This window comes from Macrobrachium rosenbergii, chromosome 56 (assembly GCF_040412425.1).
Source record: "Macrobrachium rosenbergii isolate ZJJX-2024 chromosome 56, ASM4041242v1, whole genome shotgun sequence".
NCBI lineage: Eukaryota > Metazoa > Arthropoda > Malacostraca > Decapoda > Palaemonidae > Macrobrachium > Macrobrachium rosenbergii.
The window spans coordinates 24,831,632-24,848,655 of record NC_089796.1 but is presented as its reverse complement, the minus strand read 5'-3'; the positions used below and the strand labels follow the sequence as shown (position 1 = coordinate 24,848,655).

Below are 17,024 nucleotides of genomic sequence, written 5' to 3'. Positions count from 1 at the left end.
TGTAGGACAGGATGACTGGAGAGAGGAGGAGGGGAGTCAAATGGAAGTAGATATCCTACCCAAAGGGCATCCACTACCCACCATTCCGCTCCTTGCAACTGCCACACAGCCCAGCGGCTTGCCAGGCACCCGCCAACAGCACAGGAGAAATGAGCCAGAAATCATCAAAATATAGTCTAAAGCTGATCATGACCATGTATTTAACAAGACGGCATGAAGAAATATGACAGAACATAAACGTTACAGCACCATCTGGTGGGAAACAGGTGAATACCAAGATAGTCATAGTGAGTTAGCCAAGCGCATTTTCGATTTTTTTTAAATGCCGATTGCACCGAATGGCGCGAAGATAATGCTAACTCTAACAGTAGGTAATATTCATTCCAAACAATGTAATAATGCACAAAGCTACAGCTACTATGACCAAACCACAGCAAGAATCCTATAATAATAAATTAAAAGATTAAATCCACTACTGCACTCAGGTGTGTTCATTACAAAAACAAAAATGTGCCACATGCGAACCTTCTGTCTCCATCTTTGAATTTGTCACAACTGTTTGACCCCTGGGTATGAGATGAATAACCCCCATGAACCAACCTCAGAATACAAAAAAACACAGTTAAACATGAACCAATCTCAGAATAAAAAAACACAGTTAAACACAGTTTATATGACAGTCCAATTTTCAGCAACAATGAATATCAAGGGTGGAAAATATACCTCTTACAAAAACTTGGTCAGAATTTTTTTAACATTTTCACTTTACCCAAGCAATAAATAAGATCAGCAAATCTGGAGGTATTATTGAAGCACCATTAAAACTATTAAAATAATAAAAATATATCTGTGCTATGGATATGTTACTGTAGTTCCTTATTAGTGCCTCTGTGCCTTTCCCTATCAAATTTTCTGAATCTCCTGTAAAAGAATCATCAAGCCTTTAAGCATTTAATTTTTATACACTTCTCTTTTTCACTGAAATGACTTATATTAAATTGGAAATTTAATTTTCATGTACCTTACATAAAAAATCCTCCTAAAATACACTATAGTCTGAGAAATTATATTTTGCATCTTTCTTTTTCTTCTTTTGTTGCGAAGCTACTTGAATCTCTTCTTTCCTGAAAGATTAAGAAAAAGAGAAATCAATATCTTTCTAAACTTTAAAAAATAAACTACAAAATCATTAAAAAAGGGCACTTAGAGAACTACATAGTATTCATAGATACAAACAAAATCTCAAGTTAAATTAAGTCTGATGAAAAATTATATCTTTTTATTTAAAAATAAATACCTGTCAGATTATAGAGGAAAACTGATTATGTTCAGGCAGCCAATCTGGGAATAATTTCCTGAAGTACCACACAAGGTCTAAAGAATGCAGGTCAACCCACCAGTGACCAAAGCTTATCCTCTACTGTGCAGGGAAACCATACCAACAATTGGTTGTACATAGATATTACATCAATTTTCCTAAGAAGACATGTATCTTTGAATATCTACTTTTTTAAATTAAATATTTTTCTAATGCCACTGTATGGAAATTTCTGGGATACAAATATTAATTAAATCCATATTTTATGAAAGACTAACGATAGTATTAAACTGTTAGTAAAATATAATAAGCATTATATACTGCTGGCTTCTCAATAGTGGGCACTGTTGATGTCACAGAACTTACCTTTCAGAAGGTTCAACCCAACTTACCCTCGATGTCCCCCAATTGACCTCTGTGGTGGGCAACCTCATATTCTCTAGACCTTGATTCCATATACTATACTTTTAAAAATGTCCACTGGGGCCCAGGGTGTTCCCAATATAATAATGGCAAACCAAACTGGGTGTTACTGTATCTCACAATGTGACTTCATCATCCACATATCCAGAGGTTTTAGGTACTGTATTGCAAAATTATTATATGCTTAAACAGAACAATAAAAACCTTTGTCTTTTATATAGATAAACTTCGGCGACAGTTGGTCTGGTCACTGAAGCTTGGTAATGTGATCATTACCTCTAGAATACTGAAATCACTTTTTCTTAGTCTGTTGTCAAGTCACAAGATCTGCTGCTGCTGTATCATCGACTCCACTTGAATTTGAAGTTTTTCTAAATTTTTATTTTTTCATTTGTTGGTTGTTGTTCAGTATGTCAGGGATACCTGAACAATGATTATTTTTAATGTTTTTAATTCTTTAGTACTGTATGTCAAGGAAAACTGGAAAAAAATTGACCTTGTGTTTTTCTGGTTCCAAAACTACTTTCTTTTTATATGTTCTTGTACCAAGTATACAGGGTTGCCAATATGTAAGCTTCCCCAAACTCTTCCATCCAAACTGTAAGTGGTGAGCCACCTCTAACTTCACCCTGACCTGGTAATAATGCATAGGGGAGGAAAAAATACTACCTCCTCTTGGACTATGCAGAACATATGAACTTACACACAATTCAAATATTTATTTAAAACTATACATACACCCTGAACCTCACACACAAGCAATAGAACATATACAATTTAAAGTCCACACTATGCGATATATACTGATGGGTCCAAATCTTCATCAGGCATGAGATTTGCAGCAATATTACTCAAAAAATCTTAACAAATTTCTCAAATGTTTTGTATTTTTTCTAGGTATACAAACCAGCCTTTTATATAGGAATAACCTTGAATACAAGCTGGAAACAGTTGTTGCACCTGGTAACAAGGTTATTAACTGCTAGTTAAAGCAGGTGAGTGGGGGAATACCCCTCACTCACCTGCCAATCCAAGAATTTTTTCCTTTGGAATCAGAGATGGAGTGGAGTTGCTGAGGTGGGAATTGTGTTAAAAGGCTCTTACTTGCTTAAGAAAAATACAAATTACTTTAAATATCTGTTATTTTTTCCTACAGAAATAAAACCATCCCCTTTTATATATGAGAATCACTCCCTCTGGTAGGAGGTCATCTCTATCAACTGAAAGGAAGTTGAAAACAACCCTACAAATGCTATGATTCCAGTCATGATAGCAAGCAAGAGATGCAGACTCCTGTAACCTCCTACTCAGTCTGGAATAGGGATGACTGAAGAGAAGGACCCTGGGCCTGAGTGAGGGTATAAAGCCTCACTCAAGTAAGGAAAGGTTTTGAAGAACCATGTAATTCCCCTGTAAGAGAATACATGTTGGAAGACAGGTATTTCTGGCAAATACAAACTGATGGGTTCAGAATACAGCACAGCTCTATAACTGGGTCCCCCTCCCCACCTTGTTGACGGAAAAAGGAGGGGGAGATGCATCTTAAAGAAGGAGCTTTAAGAATGGGTGCACAAAGTGTCACTACCTTTATCTTGGTCCTATCCAGCAAGTACTTCGACCTAGATGCTACTCCACTAAGGAGAAGAGAAAGAAGGAGGGTAAGTCATTCTCATTCATAACCCCAGACTGATACTAGCAAAATAGTTTTCTGTCCAAACACAGCTGGGTGCCTACACAATTTGTTGAGCAGCCATCCAGGTCCTAAGGAAAATGTATCCAGGAACTTGTGGGTGATGTCCCTTAAGTAGCCCTCAGGTAGAATGAAGTGGAGGTTGTCTGGTACACAAAGGCACCAGCTCTCATTGCTTGAAAACCAAAGACGTTCCTCTGAAAAGCAAGGGACTATCCCACGCCCCTTACCTTACGGACTCTCATGAGTATAATGACTGACATCCTCACTCCTTTGAAAACCTCACAAAGCCATAAAGAAAGGGCATTCCAGAGTACAGTACCTCTTTCTTATGCTTGCCTGTACTACTGTAAAAGCATTGACACCAGGCAAAGAGTATGGGTCCTTTCCAGATAGTAACTTACAGCTCACACTGATCACTGAAGTATCTCTTCTGGGTCAACATCAATGAAGTCTTGGAGGGAAGAAACCAAAAACCTCTCAAATCTCTTGTCAACAACCTCAGGTTCTAAGTGCTCTTCACATATTTATGAACCTAAGAGAAACTGACAGAATCCCATTCCACTGAATGCCAGACAAATTGGGAGGCCATGTAACTCCCTGATACACTTTGCATGCACTGAAGCTAGCAGAAAGATAGTCTTGAGTTTAAGCTCTCAGTCTGATGCTTCCCCCTAAGGGCTCATAAGGCCTCAGGTTAGGCTGCAGACAATGAAGGTCGCATCTAACTTAGGGGATGATGGTCCCAAGGAGAACATAACTACTTAAATCTCATGGGCATGGATAACTCTACTGATAAGGGAAGATCCAAGGCCTTCAGTTATAACACCTGGCTCAAGACTGAGTGATAACCTTTTTTTTTCACAGAAACAGTGTTTGTCTCACTGAAGGAAAACTAAGAAGCCTGCAATCAGCTGAACAGACACTCTAATCAGAGAGAGACCCTTTCTATGAACTCTAATCAGAGAGAGACCCTTTCTATGACCAACTACAGATGGCTCACTTTCCTTCATGCATGTTCAACGAGGAACAACAGATGTACCAAGACATCCCCCCACCCTCCCTCACAGTCCTGCGACAAAAGCCTCTCTTGCAAGATACACTGGATAACCTCCACATGCAAAGCTGGAGGGAGTGAACAGTTTGCATGCGTGGTTGACAGAGGAGAGTAGACCATGGGGGAATCTCTATCAGTGCCTTGGCCAGGATTTAGTAGATCAGGAAACCACTTGGCATGTGGCAAACAAGAAGCAATCATGGTTATCCTGAGACTTGGAGTGCTAAAAGACCCTGTTGAACACCTGATGAATCAGGCTGAAAGGCAGTATGGCATAAATATCCAGGCTGTTGGGGGGGAGGGGGGTTGAAAGGCATCCTTCATCACTGCCAGGGGATCTGTAACAGGAGCTTTTTGTTTAACCATGTGGCATGTAGATCAAGCACTAGTGTCCCCAAGTGTTTGAAGTGCCTCTCCTCCATTCATGGGTGTAGGGACCACCCCATCCCTACAAACTGACCCTGGTGATTGAGTTTGTCTGCCAGAACATTTGGCCTGCCTGAAATACACTGGCTGACAGTTCAATGGCCTGATGAACCACTCATTATTGCACCTGCACTACCGACTGACAGAGAGGAAGAGAAATTGTTGCCTGTTGACAAATGCCACTATGGTGGCATCACTCATCAACACTGGTGAGTGACCTATCAACCATTCTTTGAATGCCTGCAGGGTTAACAATGTTGTTTGCATTTCCAGCGCATTGATATAGAGATGAGTTATGTCCTGTTCCTACACACCTGAAACAAAAGAGCCATTCAGGTAAGTGCCCCAACCCTTCTTTGATGCATCTATGAACAGGTACATTTTGAGAGGAAGAGTTCAATGTAACTCCCATTCAGCCACCAAGCAAAATCCTCTCTGGTCTCCCCACCTATCTGATCTCCCCACTTGGACACAAGTCAAGAGGGAGGACTGTTCATGGCAGACCTGTGCTACTTCAGGTGCCACTGAAGCAAACACAGACAGATATACTATTGCAGAAAGTTTTTCCAATGACAACAGGTGGCCAATGCAAAAGTGTCAAAGCTGAGCTAGTTATTCCTGCCAAGACCAGAAATGCCTTACACCTTCCTGAGCTTCTCCACATGAGAGTCTGATGGAAAAACTCTTGCTGCTGCTGAGTTTATGAGCATGCCCATGCCCAAGTACTTTGTCTGTTACTTGTGAATAAAATCTGACTTCTCCCAGTTTACCACAGCTTACATGGCAAAAAACCAGGAGGCAATCTCTGTTCTAGAGCAACTGCATCTTGGAGGATGCCAGAACCAACCAACTGTCCAGATAATGTAGTAGATCCAAGCTGAAACCAAGGTGAAAACCTGGGTAACCCCAGTCAGGTTGTTGCCAGGCTGATGCAGAAAGCTTTGAACTGGTAGACAGTCCTTCAGGTCTACTGAAAGCATGAAATTGCCCTCTCTGATGGAATCTAGCACTGACCATGCTATCTCCACCTTGAAGCAAGTCTAACACAAACTCATTCAGCAATGAGATCGATGACCAATCTTGAGCCCCCAGTTCCTTCTCCACTAAAATCGTAAAACCCCAGAGACTGGTTTCGTATGATTTTTATGGCACCCTTTTCCATCATCACCTCCACTGACAAGGCTAGAGATTTCTGAAAATCTATAGGACAAGTCCAGAACAGTATCAGTGCTCTAGTAAAGGGAAGGTAGTGGTCCTTGAAGGGAATATGGTAGCTGAATTAAAGAACCGAGACTACCCAGGGCTCCAACTCAATTCTGCTACATTGCCCAATGGCTAGATAAGCATCCACCTACTCATGGCACCTGAGGAGGGGGATTGCCATCCTCAATGACCCCTTTCTTTCTTCTTCACTTTCCCTCCTTTCTTACAGTGGCAGAGAGAATGGCGAGAAGATCCCCTGCCCCACCAATCTTGAAGAAGAAGATTAGGCTACTGGGCTGGGTTTAGGAAGAAAATGCCTCCTCTCAGTCCACAACCCTGTGGGCTTTACCAGAGGGTTTCACCATAGATGTCTCTGAACCTGCAGGGGGCTTTAAAAACACTGCGTGGTGCATCTGATCTTCTCTTCTCCACAGCTGTCTACATGTTAAACTAAGGAAAGAGTAATAGCAAGCCCAACACTAAACTGTTTCTTAGTGACACACCATGAAAAGAGGGATGAAACCATGTCATGCCTTCTCAAAATGAAGTTTCCCAAAGGGTGGCACTCTGGTATGAGAGGAAAGTCAATGACTTCCCCCCAACACAATCAACCTTCTGAACTTCAACTTCTCATCCTGAGATGGAACACCTGTAACACTCAAGTCTGCCAATGAGCTTGATCATAGGCTAAGCCACAAAGCAGCCTGAAAAGAAGCCATGATCACTCAGAAGCACAAAACAGATGTACCCTCAAGGCAGTGTCTTTCCAATGGGAGGACGTTTGACAGCCCACAGATTGATGAGTTCAACACTAAGGGAAGTCTCTGCAATGATACTACTGCATAATGTAGTATCTCCTCTGGTGTGTTAATGGCAGGAGAAAGAGCTTGCTCAATCTACTTGACATCAGGGAACTGGTTGACCATGAGATCAAACTGTTCATCTGGCCCAAAACACTACAAGCAAGCTGGGACCAAGGCAATCTGAAAGATGGTCTTGCTTAAAGATTGCTTTGCTCACAAATGAGCATGATAATCTCCTGAAAGTGCAAAGCCAGCTCAATTGCTGAGGTTCTGGATGAAAAGGGCCATTTGGTTCCATCTGGTTCTCAGCTAAGTGAGCTGGGTCCTCTCCTGAGAGAGAGTTAGGTATACATGTCTGCTCCCTTGCCTGTTTCTGGAAGCATGTGTCATGGAAGATCCTTTCCATGAACAAAGTTCTGAATCATATCCAACCTAGCTGTACAACTCCTTATACCCAATAGCAGATGAGCTAGTGGAAAGTACAGGGGAACAGGCATACACAACATGCAAACACATTCCTTGAGCTTTTGCCGAACAGCTGAGCTCAGTAGGAAGTGGCATGGTCACAAACAAACCAATCATCTTGGTACTGATATGTAAGCCAAGTTGGCATGGCACTTTCACATTATCATGCTCATTTGTGAGCAAAGTAATCTTGAAGCAAGACAGACTTTCAGGTTGCCATGGTCCCAGCATGCTTGTAGTGTTTTGTGCCAGATGAACACACTGATTTCATGGTCAGCCAGTTCCCTGATGCCTTTCTCCTGAATTTAAACACCAGAGGAGATTCTACATACTGGAAGATGAAGCCCCTACTGGCATGCACATGATCTGGAGACTGGGCAAGTGCTGAAAAAGCAGGTAGTGCAGGCTCAACCTATAGTACTTCTAAAGAAGGACGAGTGGAAGAGCCAAACCCACTACCTACACAAGCATGGTCAATGGACCAAGCATGCACCAAGCAAGCTGGTGGTGCAGGCTCAACCCAGTGTGCTTCTGAAGAAACCCTGGTGCTCGCAAATACACGATCTGCAGATTGAACAGGCCATACTGGCTCAACCATGAGTGTTTCTGACGAAACATAAGAGGACAAGCCAAGACGAAGTGCTGTGCATGCTAAATGAGACCCATGCTAGCCCAGCCAGAAGCTAGTCAATCAATCACAGGTGACCAAGAGCTACCGCCCTCCTGAGACTAGAAATAGTGCTTGCTTGAAGCCTTACGGGACTACCCGTGAGTGGCGTTCTTGGATATCCACTCTTCTTTCTCCTATGAAAGGAGGCAGAAAATGAAGAGGAGGAAGATGAATTTGGCAAGGAGGAATGGTGGGAATGCTTCTTCCCTTTCCTGCTACTTAGCAGAAACTGAACCAATAGCAGCAGAAGCAGGTTTACCTCCTTAGTCACAGCTGGGTGACCCAGGAACCCTGCAAAAAAAAAACTTCCAAGAATATTAAGCGTACCTGGAACATCAGACATATCAATAGGTGTAATGGATGGCAAGTGGAGTGTGTGGGTTGAAGACAGCGAGTGGTAGGTACCATTCCTATTACAAGTAAAACCCTTTGACCAACAAGGAGCAGTACTCGCAGATGGCAAGGGGAGGACTACAGCAGGGGTGAGAAGTATGAAACTGGCAGGATTCAGCAGTGTCACTAGGGGTATATCCCTCCTTCCCCCCTGAGGAGGCCAAGAAATGCTTCCTAAGCTTTTTCCTATTCCTACCATCTTCTCTTTCCAGAGAGGAAGAGCAACCTGAGTACTCCTTACAGGGGGAAAGAATAGTGCATGACACCCCTGCAAAAGGAACAATACTTAAAGAGGATAAATACTGCACTTACAAGGGACATGAAACACCTACATGACCACTCATGATGCTCAAAATGCCTTTGGTCTTGTTTTATCACCATGACAAATGTGAAAAAATACTAGTTAATAATTATACAATGAACATAGATGCTCATAAAAAGTTCAATGAACAGTCTAGTGGAGAGCACAACAAAACCTCTACAGCAGATGAAGGCCGAAGAAAAAGTGCTTAGAGATGGCAGGTAAGTGAGGGATATTCCCCACTGAACCCTTGCAACCACCAATTAACTACCTGGTTATCAAGCTCAGTGAAATTTCCAGCTCACACTGAAGGATACTCCTATATAAAAGGTGTTGGTTTTTATTTCTGTAGGGGCATAAACTAATTTTCCTTTCCTGAAAACACTAGCGGATCCAGAAAAATTTCAAGGGTGGGCACCAATTTTCATATTATATTATATATATATATATATATATATATATATATATATATATATATATATATATATATATATATATATATATATATATATATATATATATATATATACATATATATATATATATATATATATATATATATATATATATATATATATATATATATATATATATATATATATATATATATATATATATATTTTCTTATGCTGTGCTTTTCATAATGCAGTAATCTACCCTCAGTCATGGTGTGTATGTGTGTATTGTTGTATACTGTATAGGTTTATGTTCAGATGTGCATAAGCCATAACAGAGTTAGAGTAAAGTTACAGTGATTAAATACTGTATGGTTTGAGAGAAGGACGATGCATGGCGTGTAGAGAGAAAGACAGAGAGTGGTTGTTTCTATAAAGAGGCAACCTGTTTAGTCAATATTCAAAACTGCTGAAGTAATGCATTCCACTGGGGCTCGCTCAAAACACTGTTGGGTGGAAAATTCTATCACGTATATAGACGCCCATTGAGAGACCATTATCCATGCGGAAAGGAGCTGCGATCTCTCTCTCTCTCTCTCTCTCTCTCTCTCTCTCGGACTTCATATGTCCTGTTGGAACGTAATTGATAATTTTGGTAGACAAGGGTCCCTCATTACTTTTAACTGTTTAATTCCTTAGTAAATATATCTGAGTTATCTGAACAGCGTATTTTACTGAGTGTACATACGTAACGGCGCCTGATTAAAGACACGAAGCATTTGGTACCAAGGTATTGTAACATAATTATTGGTTTTTAGTGCACTAAAAATAATATTTACAGTGATTGTACGTACAGATACTTTTTCCCTTTTTAATACTTTTTCCATGTTGTATGTTTTATGCTTTATCTTTTGAAGAATTTTATATATATGTGGTGTGTTTGCTATTGCCTTAATGTTTTGCTTTACATTTTTATATTTAATTTTTGCAGAGTATATTTCTGTGTCTTTTGTATCCACATTTTTATATGATTGATTTAACTGCCTTATTTTGTTTAACACATGGGAATTAATTTACTTGTATTTCCTTTCAATCAACTTTTTTTACTTAACAATTTAAATTTTACTTGAATAATTTTTTTATTAATTAATAAATTAATTTCTTATTTAATTTTGACTGATGATTAATTCAGATTTAATCTAATTTTGTTTTGTTTTCAAGTAATAATAAATTTCCCTGAGACTGTTAATGTCATGTACAATCTTTGAATTTAGAAATAAATTTTTGTATTTAAAATAGTTATATCAGAGTTTCATTTACTGACCCACCAGTAACTTTGATTTGAATTAGAGATAGAGTGGTAAGTGAGATGTTTTCCTTCAAGTAATTGAAGTGAGCTCAAACCAGGGAAATAAAAATACTTAGACTTTTATAATGTTATTGGAGTGATGCCCTTTGATTTTACCTCACACCTGTCTTAATGAACTTACGGTATACTGCTTTCTTTCATGATTGATAATTTTCATAAGGGATCACTGTTGCCTTTAGAGAAATCAGTCGTTTTGTATATGTGATGAGGGTTCAGGTGTCTGGCTGTTGTGAGGTAATTATAATAGTCAAATAAATGGTAAGTTTGGTAATCAAATATCAAGCACTTAGATACCAGGTTTAATTTGAAGATATATATATATATATATATATATATATATATATATATATATATATATATATATATATATATATATATATATATGTATATATATATATATATATATATATATATATATATATATATATATATATATATATATATATATATATATATATAAATATATATATATATATAAATAAGCTAATAAAACATCCTCCTTTCTGCTTTTATAGTAAATATTAGGCGTCAAAATAAGCTAATAAAACATCCTCCTTTCTGATTTTGCTTGTAGCCAAAAATATTAATAACTGTCTATTTGAACCTGTGTAAGGGTATTGAAATCTGGTTCGGGGTGGTTCAGGGTGGCTCAGGCTGTAAATCCAGATATTCCAGAGGGTGTTAAGGCATGCTCAGGAGATAATCTTCACCTAGGGCAGTAACTTGCTGGGCTCTCTCTCTTTGGTACAGGACCAGCGACCTGGGGTCAATCCATCGCCTCCCCTACACCCGAGCAGAAGCAATAAAAGGCCACGATGCCCTACGATCGCCCTCACACACAGCTCGGACCTGAATGTAGGAGGTCACTAGTTAAGACGTCTGTCACCAACCCCCACTCTTTGCCGTCACGTGGACCGCTGCCCCTTGCTTTGTAACCCAACCACGTGTCCAGGATCCTTTGCAAAACTGTGAAGTGCAATCCCAGAGGGAGCGGAACTCCAATACTGCAGCCCTTTATCATCACAAGGGCACCCCTCCATCACTCCACCGATCTACAACCCACGAATACACCTTTGGTGGGTGGCCTTTGTCTACAACACACGTAGACCCCTTGCTGATGCCTTTGGGAAGGACTAGAACGAAGCCCCAATGTCAACATCAGCGCTGGACTTTCGCCCTTGTGCATTCATTAGACTTCTGGGCCCGTGTCTTGGCTGTCCCCTGAATTTCTTGATTTAATCCCGGCCCACGTGTTCACTGTCCCCTTACTCAAGTCACTAGTCAAGCCTTGAGGTTGTCCCTGGCGCCTTCAGCGCACCCTCGAGTAGAAAATTATCATTCTCCAATTCCGGCATTAGACCGCAACCTGTGTTCCATATTGTTTCAGAAAGACGATAGTAGCGTAATTCTCCTTGGCCCATGTTCCTGGCATTCACAAGCTTTTCCTTCCCCCTCCCCCCCCCTTGGGAGGACTTTCAACTGCAGCAGCAATTTAACTTTTATTTAATTCATTTTCCTTTGAACTTGTCTGTTATGTAAATATACCTATTTTTGTACCCACGTGTTTCATGCATCTTCCCTTTGAGAAAGAGCCTTAAGCTCCTGTTTATCTCCTTTTGTTTTCTGTTTTAAATGCTCCTGGTTATCTTACAAGGTCCCTGTAGAGTAAAGTGATAAAATTGGAGACTTAAAATCCACCTGCACAAGAAACATATAAACATATATATATATATATATATATATATATATATATATATATATATATATATATATATATATATATATATATATATATATATATATATATATATGTACTTTATATATATATATATATATATATATATATATATATATATATATATATATATATATATATATATATATATATATATATATATATATATATGTATATATATATATATATATATATATATATGTATATATATATATATATATATATATATAAATATATATATGTATAAATATATATATATATATATATATATATATATATATATATATATATATATATATATGTGTGTGTGTGTGTGTGTGTAATATATATGTATAAATATAATGTATAAATACATATGTATAAATATATATGTATATATGTATATGTATATATCTATGTATATATCTATATGTATATATATGTATATATATATATATATATATATATATATATATATATATATATATATATTCATGATGTTGCCTTGTAATACATATATCCTCCTATAATTTTGACATATTTACTTTTTTTACCATGTTTTATGTGTAATGATAATGATTGTTGAAGTGTCATATTTAGTTTGGCATCAGATCTCAAAAGAACTAATGATTAAGTAACTTAATAGCATAATTTAGAATTGTTAATACAGTTTTAATAGTAACATAGTTTAGAATGAATAATATCTTTCTTGATAAAAGCGCAGTATATGAACACGTGTGTCCAGCAAAGACTTGTTTCATTTCAATTGTCATCAGTAGAGATAAGAGAGAACGCTTTGTTTTGGGTCGTGATGACAGGTTTGGATAACAAATGCCGATTCGTCCCATACGAGCTCAAGGCGAGTGATTTTATGTTGTTACATGTGTTGTTCGAGTCACGTACGCCACTTTGAGAGAAAAAATATGTGTCTTGATCAGTTACGCCATGTTTTGTAAGATTGCGTTCAAAATGTTTTGCTGGGATGACATCACTTTCCTTCTAGAAATTTCTCCATTGTATCTCGCACCCAAAATGCTTTAATGACGTCACCTCCCTGCCTCTTGAACTTTTTGTATCTCGCACCCAAAATGCTTTAATGACATCATGTAATTGTTTCACGTGTTACTGGAATTCTAAAATCTGTTTCATTCTGATTTCTGAGACCAGTTAATTTGGTTCTCTCTCTCTCTCTCTCTCTCTCTCTCTCTCTCTCTCTCTCTCTCTCTCTCTCTCTCTCTCTCTCTCTCTCTCTCTCTCTCTCTTTTTAGAAAGAGATTACTTTTAACGTAGTGTTTTGTGGTCACGTATTAGCATTAACTTTTGAGATCTGAATTTAGTAAAGTTATCTAGTTTGTAACGGCGCCTGGTAAAAAAGTGTGTTTTGTGGTAACGCAGCTGCAGGAAGTGATTTACAGAGGTTTTCACAAGTTTGTGTAAGGTAACGTGAATTTCACTTATTAATACCATGGTATAAGTTAGGAAATTTTGACTGAGTGAAATCATTATTGATAAATATTATGTGTATTTTTGTGTGTTTTTCTGTTTACAATCTCTTCATATTTTTACATTTTATATGTTTGTGATGTAACATTTATTTACGTAGCATTTTAAATATTTCTTGGTAATTTAACATTGCATACTTGATTTAATATTTCATTTGTTAAGATTTTCTTTTTAAATCTTGAGTAATTCTTGATAGTTTAAATTTTGCTTGATTAATTTAAATTCCTGATAAAGTTTTTGTGAATTAGTTTTGTTTCATAATTTAATTCAAGAATTAATTGAGTATTGTGTTATTTTCAAGTAAAAATAAAGTTTTCAGATGGTGAATTCTAATTATAAACTTTGAATTAAAAAATAAATCTTTGTATTTAACATTTTTAGAAAAACAGTGTTTCATTTACTGATCACCAGGGAATAGGATTGATTGTGTGTGCATAAGGCAAAGTGATAAACAGGTTTTGTTCTTTTAGTTTTGCTAAAGTGAATTAAGACCAGGGAAACAGTTTTTTTGATGGAGTGATGCCCTTTTACTCTAGAATATTTCTAGTTTAATTTTTGATACCTCACACATATTCTGATAAACTTAGTTTGATTTTTCAAGTAATAAATAAGTTTTTCTTAAGGGATCACTGTTACCTTTAGAGTACTCAAGTCGTAATTAATTTATGTTATGTTCAGGTATCTGTGAAGTGCAGTATATTTTTGAATCTTGAGATTAGTTGTGTAATAACCAGGTACTTGATATGTGCAGTATATTTTATAATCTTGAGATTAGTATATATAATAACCATATATATGATATATATATATATATATATATATATATATATATATATATATATATATATATATATATATATATATATATATATATATATATATATATATATATTAGTTAAAATCCACGGAGGAAACGGAAACACTGGAGTGCTGGGCCTTTTTCACTAGGTCCTTTACTTAGCAGACTGAAGAAATATAAAAGTATGTTTACAAAAAAGACAATATAATCCACATCACAAAAGCTGATAAATCCGATAGTATTGTAATTTTAGATAAAGTTGACTACATATCATGTATGCAAGCCCTACTGGATGATGATACGACATACACAAAACTAACAAAAAATCACCTTGATCAAGTCATAAAAAGTTTCAACAGCACAGTGAAAAAAATCCTTAAAGATAAAAAAGAACTAATAGGTCAGTTGTCGGTAAAATTTCTCTCGTTACCTTACTTGTACGGATTAGTAAAAACACACAAAGAAAACAATCCTATGCGGCCTATTATCAGTACTGTTGGCTCAATATCATATAAACTTTCGAAATATATTACCAAACTCTTGTCTCCGTTACTTGGAACTATCTCAGATTCTCACATATATAACAGTCTAGATTTAGTTGATAAATTAAACAAAATCACTTTTTGCCCCACTGATAGATTCGTTAGTTTTGATGTTTGTTCTCTTTTTACTAAAGTCCCTATAGATTGTATTTTAGAGTATCTTAGTAATGAATTAATCCATCACGAATTACCTCTACCTGTAAGTCATATCATTTCTCTCACTAGGTTGTGCATTTGTGATTGTAAGTTTATATTCAATGGTGAATTTTACCAACAAATATTTGGTATGGCAATGGGCAACCCTTTATCCCCACTCCTATCAAACTTGTACATGGAATTCTTTGAAAAACGATATATACCTAATATCATTTATACTCCTTTAAAGTGGTATGGGTATGTTGACGATATTTTAGCTGTTTTGCCTGCTGGTATTGATGTAAATGATTTACTCTGTAATTTGAATAACCAGGTACCTTCCATTAAGTTTACATTAGAATTAGAAAAAGACAATTGCCTCCCTTTCTTAGATGTTTTAATACATAGAAAACCATTTCAATGTAAATTCAGTATTTATAGGAAACCAACCAACAACTTAACTTATGTCCATTTTTATTCAGGCCATCACCTCAACATCAAAATATCAATTTTTTCCTCTATGTTTTTACGAGCCTTGCACATTGTCAGTCCCCAGTATTTGGATAAAGAAATTGAATACATAAGAAAAATAGGGACAGATTTATGTTATCCTTCACATATACTAGATATTCGTTATAACAAAGCCCACAAAACGTTTTATAGTGAAAGTAACATGAAGAAAGAAACCCTTAAGAACATTCTTAGCTTGCCTTATTTTAGTGGTTTTGAAAATATAAAATCATTGTTAAAACCTTTTAATGTAAACCTCTTTTTTCTTATAATAACACACTCAAAAGAATGTTAACAAAAAATAGTCCTAAAGAAAACAACAACATAATATATAAAATTCCATGTTTGGATTGCCCCTCTTTTTATATTGGCCAATCTAGCAAAGATTTAGATGTACATATTAAGCAACATAAGTATTCAGTCAAAACTGGACAAGTATCCAATGCTATATTCATTCATTTAAGTGAAAACTCTCACAGGATAAATTGAACTGAAAGTTCAGTGATCGCCAGATCGAAAGATTTCTCTTCAAGAAATCTATTGAGCCCTGGCATGTATTATTATCAAATGTTCAGCTTACTTCCAGTTGTAATTTTTAATCTTTAGCCCTGGCATGTATTATTTGGACCCCTGTATTAGACAAATGTTCAAGAATGACCTAAAAGATAAAATCACTGACTTAATTACAAGTTAGCTGCTTGATATATATTTTCTATATATCCATATGTTTAATATATTTTTTTATTTGTAAAAATGTTCATCTTGCAAAAAGTTATTATTGTTTAAAAAAAAAAAAGAGAATTACTGTGTTGTACTAAAAAATTTTTTTAGGTGGTCAGTCACAAACATGTATAATCCTTTAATTGTCCTGTCCCTGCTCCTGAACGGTTGATCCTAATCTTTTGTAAAAAAACCTCTTAAATATTTAATCCTGTTTTGGCAGTTCTACTAATTCTTCAATTGTGTTGGATTTCAGGTACATATGTTTCCTTTATAATCCCCATCTGTCATTTATGAGCTTTCTTTGTAAACATATTTTTATATTTCTTCAGTCTGCTAAGTAAAGGACCTAGCGTCGAAAGACCTCGCAGCACTCCAGTGTTTCCGTTTCCTTTGTGGATTTTAACTTTATTTATATATTCATCATGTTCCATATTTTCGAGATTCAGTTATACACACACACATATATATATATATATATATATATATATATATATATATATATATATATATATTACAGGTATATCGTATATATATATATACGACAAATATGTCGACTTCCTATCGACTTACGACTGACCGACTTTC

The 17,024-nt window shown here is 36.5% G+C and overlaps 1 protein-coding gene across 1 annotated transcript in view; it reads right to left on the bottom strand.

Moving 5' to 3' along the window:
• Positions 1-17,024, bottom strand: part of LOC136836065 (RING-type E3 ubiquitin-protein ligase PPIL2) — a 153,946-nt gene that overhangs the window by 37,562 nt on the left and 99,360 nt on the right. Inside the window, exon 11 of the mRNA XM_067099991.1 lies at positions 1,022-1,124. Coding sequence (XP_066956092.1) covers positions 1,040-1,124 — 85 coding nt within the window. The 3' untranslated portion in view covers positions 1,022-1,039. The remainder of the gene's footprint in view (positions 1-1,021; positions 1,125-17,024) is intronic.